Consider the following 13,637-nt stretch of genomic DNA (forward strand, 5'->3'; position numbering starts at 1 on the left):
GTTATCTGTTCCATATGGGGTCCATTCAGGGAAAATTTTGGTATATCCAGTTGAGGGAAGCCACTGGATTAACATGAAGGTTCTCATTATGGAATTACATTCAAAAGGTCACATCATCACAGTGATTCGAGATTCAAGCAGTATGTATGTTAAAGAAGAGTCCCCCTACTACAGTTCCATCACTGTTGACGTGGGTGTACATGCTCAAAACTTTACCACTTTTGTGTCTCGTGATACAAGCTCAAAGACTAAAAACATCCTTCTGGAGCAAAATCATGTTTCTAGTGGAGAGAATGAAAATGTTCGCTAAGATCAATGAAAAAATTTGCAACATGACTGCCATTATATTTGAAAATGAGCCCTTGATGAAATCTTTGCAGCAGGCTAAATTTGATATGATGTTAACCGACCCTGCTATGGGTGGTGGTGTGCTACTAGCACACAAGCTTGGCCTCCCTCTTGTGTTCAATGTTCGTTGGACTATTCATGGAGAAGGCCATTTTGTCATTGCTCCTTCCCCTCTGTCTTATGTACCTTCTCCTGGAGCAGAGCTAACAGATAAAATGACTTTTATCCAACGAGTTATAAATGTATTGAATTACTTCACCGTTTCCTATCAACAATCAACCTATTTTGGCCAACCTTACAAGGCTTTTTGTCAGAAATACTTTGGACCTGATGTGGATTATTTTTCCCTTCTTCAGAACGCAGATATCTGGCTCATGAGAAATGACTTTACTTTTGAATTTCCACGACCCACAATGCCAAATGTGGTCTATATGGGTGGCTTCCAGTGCAAGCCTTCCAATCCACTTCCTGATGATCTAGAAAAGTTTGTCCAGAGTTCAGGGAAGCATGGGCTCATCATAATGTCTTTGGGCTCTCTTTTTGGAGAACTTCAAGGTGACGTTACAGATGAGATAGCAGCTGCCTTTGCCCAACTGCCTCACAAAGTCATTTGGAGACACACTGGACCTCAACCTTCTACCCTTGGCAACAACACGTTACTAGTGGACTGGATGCCTCAGAATGACCTACTTGGACACACCAAGACTAAGGTCTTTGTAGCCCATGGAGGAACCAATGGTATTCAGGAGGCTATTTATCATGGCATTCCCATTTTAGGTCTACCTCTAGTATTTGATCAGCCCGATAACCTGTCAAGGATGAGAGAAAAGGGAACAGCTAAAGTCCTGGATATTTCTGAACTGGACAGATCAGTATTTTTAGAGGCATTGAAGGAAGTGCTATATAACACATCTTACAGGGAGAACATGCAGAAGTTGTCTCAGCTGCATCGTGATCAGCCCATAAAGCCTCTTGATCATGCAATCTTCTGGATTGAATATGTTATAAGGAATGGAGGTGCTCCTCACTTGCGCACGCAATCTTTCAGGATGTCCTGGATTACCTATCACTCTGTGGATGTCATGCTCACATTGCTGGGGGCTTTGTTAATTAGTGGCTGGTTAACATTTTTCGTGCTGAGATATCTTTGTTTTAGAGTAATCTTTAAAACAAAACTCAAACTAGAATGATATTTTTGCTCATCATTTGTAGACAGCAGGTGAAGGTGTAATTATGTACCTATGTGTAGTTTATAAGTAGTATGAACCATCTCAGTCTTAAACTCTTTTTAGATCTAGATTATCAAGCAACTTTGTACACATCATTGTTCTCATATTTATACAGTGATAAGTATGCAAAATTTAGTGAAAATGAGGAGAAATTATAATAATTAGAAGCAATTTCATGACATAGCCACGAAATCCCAGTAAGGTGAATTCAACCAGACTGAACTGGATTCTACTACTGCTTTTGAGACAAGGTTGCAACTTGTAATTCCCCACCTACATCCAGTACAAACCACCAAAAACACCCCTCAACTTGAAATTTCAACTAATAGTATTCTCAGTTTCCAGTTCCTTCACCGTTTACACAATGACATAAAATCAACATGGCAATGCACATTGTGAACAGTGTAAAGTACCCCATCTCTACATTTAAATGATTTTAAAGCAGTATTGGATTTAGATCAGTTGATACACTGATACAGTATTAGGTTAAACCTATAACACTGACCAGTGTAATTACTATTTTGAGAAGGTAGTCATCAACATTAGCAATCACAAACATTAGCTGGCTAGCCTTTTGCTAACGCTACTTGCTATTGTCTGCTGTTGTTGTACTGCAATTTCACTCTAATATGTTGCATGAGTGTTTAAAATTCACAATAGCAGAACCAAACGTATAGCCAGTCAGGCCTGTAACTGCAAAAATGTGGTTAATGCAACTTTTTATGAGGTGACAAAACAAACAAAAGATATGTTGTCATGGAGGCAACCATATTTAACGTATGTAATGTTTGTGTATAAAATGCCTTTAATGTATGTAATGTTTACCATGTATAATATGTTCATGTAACAGCTCAAGAATCAGTAGGTATTAATTCAATTACATAACTAGTTTTTAACTTTAATTATGACTTACAATGATATTTGAGTATTTGCCCACAGAAAGGAGATTAAACATTTTAATATTCATTCATTCATTCATTCATTCATTCATTCATTCATTTTCAATAACTGACTTATCCTGTTCAGGGTCATGGAGGATTCAGAGCTTATCCTGGGAACACTGGTGAAATGCATAAATACACTCTTAATGGGACACTCATCTATTGCAATACACCATACATACATACACTTACCATCCACTAATAGGAACACCTGTATACTTGCTTATTTATGCAGTTATCTCATCGGTCAATCATGTGGCAGCAGCACAATCTATAAAATCATGCAGATACAGATCAGGAACTACAGGTAATGTTCACATCAAACATCAGAAAGGGAAAAATAGTGTGATCTCTCTGACTTTAACCATGGCATGGTTGCTGGTGCCAGGACTTCTGATCTTTTCACAAACAAAAGCGTCCAGAGTTTACGCAGAATGGTTAAAAAAAAAGTTTAAGGTGGATGGGTGACTACAGAAAAAGACTTTTTTTTTTTAAGAAAACACTTGGTGGAACTGTATAATACATGTACTGTAAAGGATATTCAGATTCACTAATTTAATCCATCCATCCATTATCTGTAGCTGCTTATCCTTCTCTACAGGGTCGCAGGCAAGCTGGAGCCCATCCCAGCTGACTATGGGTGAGAGGCGGGGTACACCCTGGACAAGTCGCCAGGTCATCGCAGCACTAATTTAATAAAACTTGTAAAATATTATATTCCATATTGTGTGCCACTTGTTTACAAGCTACAACCCCCAATTCCAAAAATAAAAAAATTGGACATTGTATAAAACATAAATAAAAACAGAATGCAATAATTTGTAAATCCTTTTCAACTTATCTTCAACTGAATTCAATAAAAGGAGAAGGTATTTAATGTTCAAACTGATATATCAAACATAGCAAATGTTAAAAATGAGAAATCTTTTTTTTTTACAAATACACTGCAACCCCACTGTAATGAACTCTTTTCCTACAGACTTTTGCACATAATGAAGTTTGTGCCACGCACCTTTTGTGACAATGAATCAGAGTTTGGTTGGTTGGTTGGGTTTTTTTTAAACAAAAAAAACCCCATCATTGTGTCACATCCATGCACATTGTGCTCAGAGTGTGCACACAGCACCATTAGGACTAATTACCCTGCACCTGTTCTGGACTAGAGTGCAATCACAGCGTGCATTTATAAGGACTCTCTAAACACACAGACTTTGCGAAGTATACACACTGTACCTAGTGTCTCATGTTACCAAGCCTTGTATCTGTATATTGCCTTTCTAGTTTTGACTTTTTGTGCATTTAGACTCTGCCTTTCGTCTTTGCTTCTGCCATTTTGTTTGTCCCTCGTGTGACCTTTGCCCATTTTATGACCCTGCCTTTGTCTTACATTTTTAACTGTTTGTCTGCCTGTTTGTAAACACTCTTCCTGCAATTACATCCGTCATTCGCCTGCTTATATGACAGACTGAGCCATGCATTCCTCTTCCCACCAAAGACAAACAATAAGTTATCAAGTCTGCAATCAAGTTAACAATGCATATTAACACCATAAAACAAAGGCTTAACTAGCGTAGCTTTGGTGTTGATCACTAACAATTATCAAGAACGGTGGCCAAAGGATCGATAAAAGGATGAAAGGACTACTGATACCGCTAAACTTAACATCTAGTTAAAACGTAGACGCTTTTTTCCTACCCCCCGCCCAGCCCCACAATGCAAAATAAATGACATTATTCGTGATTTGCAACACATGAATGAACTGAATGGTGAAGATTTAGAAAACATAACGAGTTAGATGGTGGACATTGACAATGATACACCGGTAACCTAAATCCATAACAGATGGATCATCGCCTCTGTTTGTGATTCGTGATAAGGAGAATGTGCCTAAAATTTCACATATAACATAAGTGTTTGGTGTAACAAGTGGGTCCATTTCAGTATTACGTAAGCACGTCACAGACATTTCATGAAAACATCAGAGAACTGTCAAGAAGAAGCCTTTATTTTTCACATGCACACTCAAGCACAGTGAAATTCATCCTCTGCATTTAACCCATCTGAAGCAGTGAACACATGCATGCACACACACAAGCGAGCAATGAGCACACAAATACCCAGAGCAGTGGGCAGCTATGCTACAGTGCCTTGGGAGCAGTTGGGGATTAGGTGCCTTGCTCAAGGGCACTTCAGCCCAAGGCCATCCCTTGTTAACCGAACTGCATGTCTTTTTGTGTATCCCTGATCTTAATGTACATAATCCATGTTGAAATAATAACAATAATTTAATAATAGGAAATAACTTGAAACAACTCACAAACAAAGAAAGAAAGCATAATATCTTGATAATAACGAGTTGTTAATTCAAAATAACGACACAGCACTTCCACTTTTGTTTTCTGCACCAATGATATTCAGGAGGCTGTTTATCATGGCATTCCCATTTTAGGTCTACCTCTAGCATTTGATCAACCCAAAAACCTGTTAAGGATGAGAGAAAAGGGAACAGCTAAAGTCCTGGATATTTCTGAATTGGACAGATCAGTATTTTTAGAGGCATTGAAGGAAGTGCTGTATAACCCACCTTACAGGGAGAACATGCAGAATTTGTCTCGGCTGCATCGTGACCAGCCCATATAGAGCCTCTTGATCATGCAATCTTCTGGATTGAATATGTTATAAGGAATGGAGGTGCTCCTCACTTGTGCACGCAATCTTTCAGGATGCCCTGGGTTACCCATCACTCTGTGGATGTCATGCTCACATTGCTGGGGGCTTTGTTAATTAGTGGCTGGTTAACATTTTTCATGCTGAGATATCTTTGTTTTAGAGTAATCTTTAAAACAAAAATCAAACTAGAATGATATTTTTGCTCATAGTTTGTAGACAGCAGGTGAAGGTGTAATTATGTACCTATGTGCAGGGACGGACTGGAACCAAAAAACGGCCCTGGACTTTCCCCCCAAATAGGCCCACTCTACTATAGTATACTATACTATAGTGTTATCGTAAAGTGCTATAGTGGTATATTGTCTGTCATAATAAAACCTACACAGATGAACTATTTATGATTGCTTATTCAAGAACTCAAGAACACCTAATATTCAAGAAAGACTAAACATCACTTGCATCTCCTAAACAAAAATGAACATAGACATTGTCTTTTATACTGCTATTTTACAGTCACTTCTATGCTTGCATTTTAAAGAGAAAAAAAATCTGTATCACTGATATTTGTAACTGACTTTGCCAACAATAATTACAACAATAAATAGTGTGATTCTCCTCACAGTATGTAAGCCATTTACGGTTAGTACCATCTCTACAGCTGAACAATCTTTGTAGAGACAGGTTTTTGGGCTTTTACTGGGGGTGGTAACTGAAAAACTGCTCCAGGCTGTAACTGTCTGAACTGGGGCAGCTGAAATATTGGGGCACTGATCCCTCATCCTGGCACTTTCCTGGACTCTCCCTGTCATCTTTTGAGCTGCCACTATCTTCAACCTGAATAAACAAACAGTTGAAAAGATGAAGTTGGATGCTATTGTTGATTATATCTAAACTATGCAATGGCATCTAGGAAAACCCTTCACACTGTGCACTGACATATGCTTGATTAACATTTGTTTAATAGTATTATTTGGAATGACAGCCTTTAAACCTGTACTTATACCTCAAAATTCTATTTTTAAAAACCAGCCAAAACTTTGGATAAACATAGCATTTGATACCTAGGCTACAGACAAGAAGAATAAAACAGGTTTGGAGGTTTTTCCTACATCCCAATTACATTTCTAGCCTTTTAGGTCTATTCTGTGTAAGAATTAGCCTGCTTGACACATTTTATAGTTTTAATATTATGCTGATTTTTTGGTAGGTAAGCCTGACAAACAGATCTAAAATTAGGCTATTAACAAATTGCACAATGCAATGCTGCTGTGATTAGTTATGATACCATTCAACCAATCATCCTTCAGACAACATTTGTAGCCTATTCCACAGACATTCCACCACGCACCACAAAAGAGAAGACAAAGGTAAATAGTGCCAAAATGGAAAGCACTTCTCCCCCTCAAACTTTTGGTTAATGATAGGCTAGAGCTTTGGTTCTCTTGAACGTAAAGAGCCTAATCTCCATGAATTATGCAGAGGTGAACATATGAAATTGTGGCCATTTGTGCTTGCCTATCTATTTATAAGTGGCTTGCTTGGTAGTTATGTGTTTGTTTTGACAGCAATAAACCACATATTTCTCATTATCACACCGCAAATCCAGTCAATAGAAGATTGGCCTACTATGAGAGGGGTCTAGGAGTGGCCTTTACGTAACCTGTTTTATGCTATGGTTTTATGTCGTTGTCACTTACCGGTACCTCCTCCTCTGGTGAAATTCCCTCAGCTGCCTGCCCCTCATCATGACTATCATCATCAGCATGTCAGGTTGGATGTCCACCTGGTTCTCAGTCTCGCTCGGTGATAACGTGACATGAACGTTACTGCTGCTGCTTGCAGTTGCACTGCTGCCAAAAAACTCTGTGAGCTTTCTACATTTTGAAGCATCTTCTTCAAGTGACTTCACTTTCTTTTGTTTTAACTTTTCCCATCCACCTTTCTCCTTACGTTTTCTGCTTGCCATCTTTCTGTTGACAGACACAAATGTTACTCTTCTTTGTTGGCTTTTAGGCCTATGGAATAATGATTGACGGATAAATTATCATCTTAGTGCCACCTGTTGTTAGTTGATAGACTGAAAATTTTGGTTATGGAACAGTGCCGACGGCCATAGACCGGACAGCCGTTCTGGACTTTTCCAGAATGCACAGATTGCCAGTCCGCCCCTGGCGCCAGTACATTTTAACTAGATGTTAAGTTTAGCGGTATCAGTCGTCCTTTTATCAATCCTTTGGCCACCATTCTTGATAATTGTTAGTGATCAACACCGAAGCTAGGCTAGTTAAGCCTTTGTTTTATGGCGTTAATATGTATTGTTAACTTGATTTCAGACTTGACAACTTATTGTTTGTCTTTGATGGGAAGAGGAATGCATGGCTCAGTGTGTCATATAAGCAGGCGAATGATGGATGTAATTGCAGGAAGAGTGTTTATTTACAAACAGGCAGGCAAACAGTTAAAAAATGTCAGACAAGGGCAGGGTCATGAAATGGGCAATGGTCACATGAGGGACAAACAAAATGCCAGAGGCAAAGACGAAAGGCAGAGTCTAAATGCACAAAACAAAGTCAAAACTAGAAAGGCAATATACAGATACAAGGCTTGGTAACATGAGACACTAGGTACAGTGTGTACACTTCGCAAAGTCTGTGTGTTTAGAGAGTCCTTATAAGCGCACGCTGTGATTGCACTCTAATCCAGAACAGGTGCAGGGTAATTAGTCCTAATAGTGCTGTGCGCACACTCTGAGCACAATGCGCGTGGATGTGACACGATGTTTTTGTTGTTTAAAAAAAACAACCAAACAAACTCTGATTCATTGTCACAAAAGGCGCGAGGCACAAGCGTCATTATATGCAAAAGTCTGTAGGAAAAAAGTTAATTACAGTGGGGTTGCAGTGTATTTGTAAAAAAACAAAGATTTCTCATTTTTAACATTTTATATGTTTGATATATCAGTTTGAACATTAAATACCTTGTCCTTTAATTGAATTCAGTTGAATATAAGTTGAAAAGGATTTACAAATCCAGACAGAGGTCCTTCTTTCTGGTCCGTATTCTTTAAAAATTCTAGAAACCATCCACACGAATCGCGTTAAGCGGTTCATGTGTTTTCCACAAAAGGGGCAAAACATCATCCAGTCACAGTCGACATTCCGTCACCATAAACTCCAGAGGAGACAAACATGAATTGACCGCTCACTCTATCACTTCCGGGTCACTTGCGGCATTTGGTACATTCCTCTTCCGTGAAAATTTTCGTTTGTAAATTTGTCTCAGTGCTCGTAAAAGTATTTTGCATCTTGTCATTTTGTTTTCGAAGTTGTAAATTTGTTTTGTCATATATATATATATATATATATATATATATATATATATATATATATACACACACACACACACCAGTATATATGTCTTTTCACTAGATTTTGCATACTTATCACTGTATTAATATGGGAACAATGATGTGTACAAATTTGCTTGGTAATCTAGATCTAAAAAGAGTTTAAGACTGAGATGGTTCATACTACTTATAACCTACACATAGGTACAGGTACATAATTACACCTTCACCTGCTGTCTACAAATGATGAGCAAAAATATCATTCTAGTTTGATTTTTGTTTTAAAGATTACCCTAAAACAAAGATATCTCAGCATGAAAAATGTTAGCCAGCCACTAATGAACAAAGCCCCCAGCAATGTGAGCATGACATCCACAGAGTGATGTGGATGGAAAAAAGGGACACCATCATTTTTGCTTAAGTTTACACTGAAAATTTATCACCAATAATGTTACCTGTTCAGGTGCGAGTGATGCTTAGCACTTCTGCATATATAGCTACTTGTTTCTGTATTCAGTAAGTTTTCCACTTTTCATAGTATTTCATTGTCTATTGTTTCCCTAAACGCCAGGGGTTTGAGAAATAGTATAAAATGTAAAGCTTTATTTTTGTTTACCAAACAGCTTAATACAGATTTTTGTTTTGTCAGGAGTCTCACTCAACTTCAAGTGATGTGAATTTTTGGAGATCCCAGTGGGGCAATGACCTATGGTTTTCTCACTGTACAGAAAGATCAGCTGGTGTTCTGACCATGAAAAATAGATACAATAATGACATCTTACACACGGACACTGATCCGAAAGGTCACTTTATCTGTCAAGTTATTGACTTCAATAAGTTAATCTTGATTACAGTTAATGTGTATGGGTACAACTCTCATCCAGAAAACACTCAATTATTTAACGACATAGAATACAGACTAAAACATTGGCAAACCAAATTTCCGAACTCACACATTATAATTGGTGGGGACTTTAATGTAACATTAGATTCATCAATAGATAGATGGCCACCTACAAGAAATAACAGAAACTCTTTCTTCAAATCTTTTATGGAGAGACTTGATTTGATGGATATATGGAGAGTAAAGTTCCCAGATGCAGTAAGGTTCACTTGGAGCAATAAAGAAAACACAAGGCTCTCTCGTTTAGACTTTTGGTTAATTTCCAAAAATATTAATGTACAAGATGTTGCGATAAACATTACTCCCTGTCCATTGAGTGATCATAAAGCTATCCATATTTCAATTAACCTTTTCCCCTCTGTTAAAAACTGCAAAGCGATACATTGGAAACTCAATAATACTCTTCTTAAATATGATAAAGTTCAAATGAAAATCTCTCAGCTCATAAAATTCTACTTTAATAAGGCAAAAATAGATAACTCATTTGGTTCAAACTGGGAATTATTTAAATATGAATCAGGGAAATATTTGAGAGTTTTTGGGAGCAATCTAGCTAAAATCAGGAAGCGAGAGGAACAAAACATTATCTCTGATATCTCATTACTTTTTCAACCTTTACCAGACACCTTAACAGAAGAAGACAAAATAAAACTGTATAATTTACAGGAAAAACTTGGTGTGATCTATAGGAGAAGGGCAGAAGGAGCTTTTATAAGATCTCGGAAACAATGGTTAGAAAAAGGAGAGCAAAACTCCACATATTTCTTTAATCTGGAGAAATATCAAGCGAAATTAAACACCAATATAGCTGCAAGCAGCAATGTGGGGGCCAGGCAGCATTGGTGCGACGGATTCGTCTTGACCCAAGGATTCCAGATATAGTGGAATTTTGTTTCTACCCAAAAAGCATCATGAGATATGAGCTAGAAGTCATTTTCCCTAGTTATAGCGCCCTCTAGCGGCCAGTCGGATTCGTCTTGACCCAAGGATTGCAGAGATAGTGGAATTTTGTTTCTACCCAAAAAGCATCATGAGATATGAGCCAGAAGTCATTTTCCCTAGTTATAGCGCCCCCTAGTGGCCAATTTGTTCCAAATGTTTTGTGGCCCTTTGTGGCGGTGTGTGCCATAATGCCACCAAGTTTTGTTAAGATACGCCAAAGGGCAGCCGAGATATGGGCACACTTCCTGTTTCGCATCTGCACAGCCAAATTTGATTGGCTGCCACGGCCAAACGCTTATGAAATTCAAAACACTGAGCATAAGTTTTGTGCGGCTTGGTCCACTTATGCTACATACCAAGTCTGGGAAAAATTGTCCAAAATTTGAGGGAGGAGAAGCATTTTAATTGATTTTCACCAAATTCAAAATGGCGGAAAATCTCCTGTGTGGAATATGATGAGATAGGGCGTGTTGGATTCGTGTTGACTGAAGGATTCCAGCAATACTAAGGTTTTGATGATCAGACATACGGTTCAAAAGTAACAAGCAGAAATGTACTTCCAAATTTGACCTATTGGTGGCGCTAGAGTGTTTGAGGTGGTGAGCTGAAATTTGCTGGGAAGAACCTTGAGGCAGCCTAGAATCATGGTGCCAAATTTCACAACCTCTCATCAGACGGTTCTATGGGTTGCCATAAAAATTCATTGATTTTAACATAATTCAAAACGGCGGACAATCCCCAAGGCAGAATATGACGTCATAGGAGCCGATGGATTCGGCTTCACCCAAGGATTCCAGAGATACTGGAATTTTGTTTCAACCCAAAAGGTATCATGAGATATGAGCCAAAAGTCAATTTTCCTAGTTATAGCGCCCCCTAGCGGCCAATTTGTTCCAATTTTTTTGTGGGCCTTTTTGGAGGGGTGTGGCATCATGCCACCAAGTTTCGTTAAGGTAAGCCAAAGGGGGGCCGAGGTATGAGCACACTTCCTGTTTTGTGTCTGCGCAGCCAAATTTGATTGGCTGCCATGGCCAAACGCTTAAGAAATTCTAAACACTGAGCATAACTTTTATGCGGCTTGGTCCAATTATGCTACATACCAAGTCTCGGCAAAATTGGTCAAAAACTGAGGGAGGAGAAGCATTTTAATTGATTTTCACAAAAATCAAAATGGCGGAAAATCTGCCAGGTGGAATACGACGTCATAGGGCGCGTTGGATTCGTGTTGACGGAAGGATTCCAGCAATACTAAGATTTTGACAATCAGATGTACGGTTCAAAAGTAACAAGCAGAAATGTACTTCCAACTTTGACCTGTTGGTGGCGCTAGAGAGTTTGAGGTGGTGAGTTGAAATTTGCTGACCAGAACCTTGAGGGAGCCTAGAATCAGTGTGCCAAATTTCACAACCTCTCGTTAGACGGTTCTATGGGTTGCCTTAGAATTTCATTGATTTTAACATAATTCAAAACGGCGGAAAATCCGCAAGGCAGAATATGACGTCATAGGATCCGATGGATTCGGCTTGACCCATGGATTCCAGCGATAGTGGAATTTTGTTTCTACCCAAAAACCATCATGAGATATGAGCCAAAACTCATTTTTCCTAGTTATAGCGCCACCTAGCGGCCAATTTGTTCCAATTGTTTTCTGAGCATTTTTGGAGGGGTGTGGCATCATGCCACCAAGTTTCGTTAAGATAAGCCAAAGGGCGGCCGAGATATGAGCACACTTCCTGTTTTGCGTCTGCGCAGCCAAATTTGATTGGCTGCCACGGCCAAACGCTTATGAAATTCAAAACACTGAGCATAACTTTTGTGCGTCTTGGTCCACATATGCTATCAACCAAGTCTGGGAAAAATTGGTCAAAAATTGAGGGAGTTGAAGCATTTTAATTGATTTTCACAAAATTCAAAATGGCGGAAAATCTACCGGGTGGAATATGATGAGATAGGGCGACTTGGATTCAATTTGACCGAAGGACTCCAGAGATACTAAGATTTTGACGATCGGACGTACGGTTCAAAAGTAACAAGCAGAAATGTACTTCCAACTTTGACCTGTTGGTGGCGCTAGAGAGTTTGAGGTGGTGAGCTTAAATTTGCTGAGAATAACCTTGAGGGAGCCTAGAATCAGTGTGCCAAATTTCACAACCTCTCGTCAGACGGTTCTATGGCTTGTCATAGAATTTCATTGATTTTAACAAAATTCAAAATGGCGGAAAATCCTCAACTCAGAACATGACGTCATTGGGTGCGATGGATTTGTCTTGACCCAAGGATTCCAGAAATAGTGGAATTTTGTTTCTCCCCCAAACGCATCATGAGATATGAGCCAAAAGTCATTTTTCCTAGTTATAGCGCCCCCTAGCGGCAAATTTATTCCAAATCTTTTGTGGGCGTTTGTGGAGGGGTGGGGCATCATGCCACCAAGTTTCGTTAAGATATGCCAAAGGATGGCAGAAATATGAGCACACTTCCTGTTTCGCATCTGCACAGCCAAATTTGATTGGCTGCCACGGCCAAACGCTTGTGAAATTCAAAACACTGAGCATAACTTTTGTGCGGCTTGGTCCACTTATGCTATCAACCAAGTCTGGCAAAAATTGGTCAAAAATTGAGGGAGTTGATGCGTTTTAACTGATTTTGACAAAATTCAAAATGGCGGGAAAACTATATGGGCGGAAATGACGTCATGGGGTCCGTTGGATTCGTCTTGGCCCAAGGATTATAGGAATACCAAGTTTTTGAAAATCGGACCAACGGTTCAAAAGTTACAAGCAGAAATGTACCTGCAACTTTGACCTGTTGGTGGCGCTAGAGGTTTTAAAGGAGAGGCCTGAAATTTGCTGAGAGTAATGTTGAGACTGTCTAGAATCAGTGTGCAAAATTTCACAACTTTTTACCAGACGGTTCTATGGGCTGCCATAGACTTGCAGAGGCGGAAGAACGTTGAATAATAATAGGAAACAGTAGAAACACTATGGGTGCCTTCGCAGCTTCGCTGCTTGGCCCCCAGTTAATGAACTAATTATTAATAATAATAAAACAGATGACCTGAAAATCATATCCGACTTTTGTTCCACTTTTTACAAAGAATTATATACATCTGAATATTCTGAAAATGACACTCTAACATTTTTGAACTCATTACAACACATCTCTCATCGATGAGTCAGATATTGATTCTTGCGATCTTCCGTTATCTCAAATAGAAATCAGTGACTGTATCAACCTTCTAAAAGATAACAAATCCCCCG

General features: G+C 38.9%; 1 protein-coding gene across 1 annotated transcript; it reads left to right on the forward strand.

The window, feature by feature from the left end:
* Positions 1–192: 192 nt before the first annotated feature.
* On the forward strand, positions 193–2,515 carry LOC132881814 (UDP-glucuronosyltransferase 2A2-like). The gene has a single exon (XM_060914741.1). It carries the CDS (start codon positions 201–203, stop codon positions 1,536–1,538), a length of 1,338 nt encoding a protein of 445 aa, XP_060770724.1. The 5' UTR covers positions 193–200; the 3' UTR covers positions 1,539–2,515.
* The last annotated feature ends 11,122 nt before the right edge of the window (positions 2,516–13,637 follow it).

Source organism: Neoarius graeffei, chromosome 2 (assembly GCF_027579695.1).
Source record: "Neoarius graeffei isolate fNeoGra1 chromosome 2, fNeoGra1.pri, whole genome shotgun sequence".
Lineage (NCBI taxonomy): Eukaryota > Metazoa > Chordata > Actinopteri > Siluriformes > Ariidae > Neoarius > Neoarius graeffei.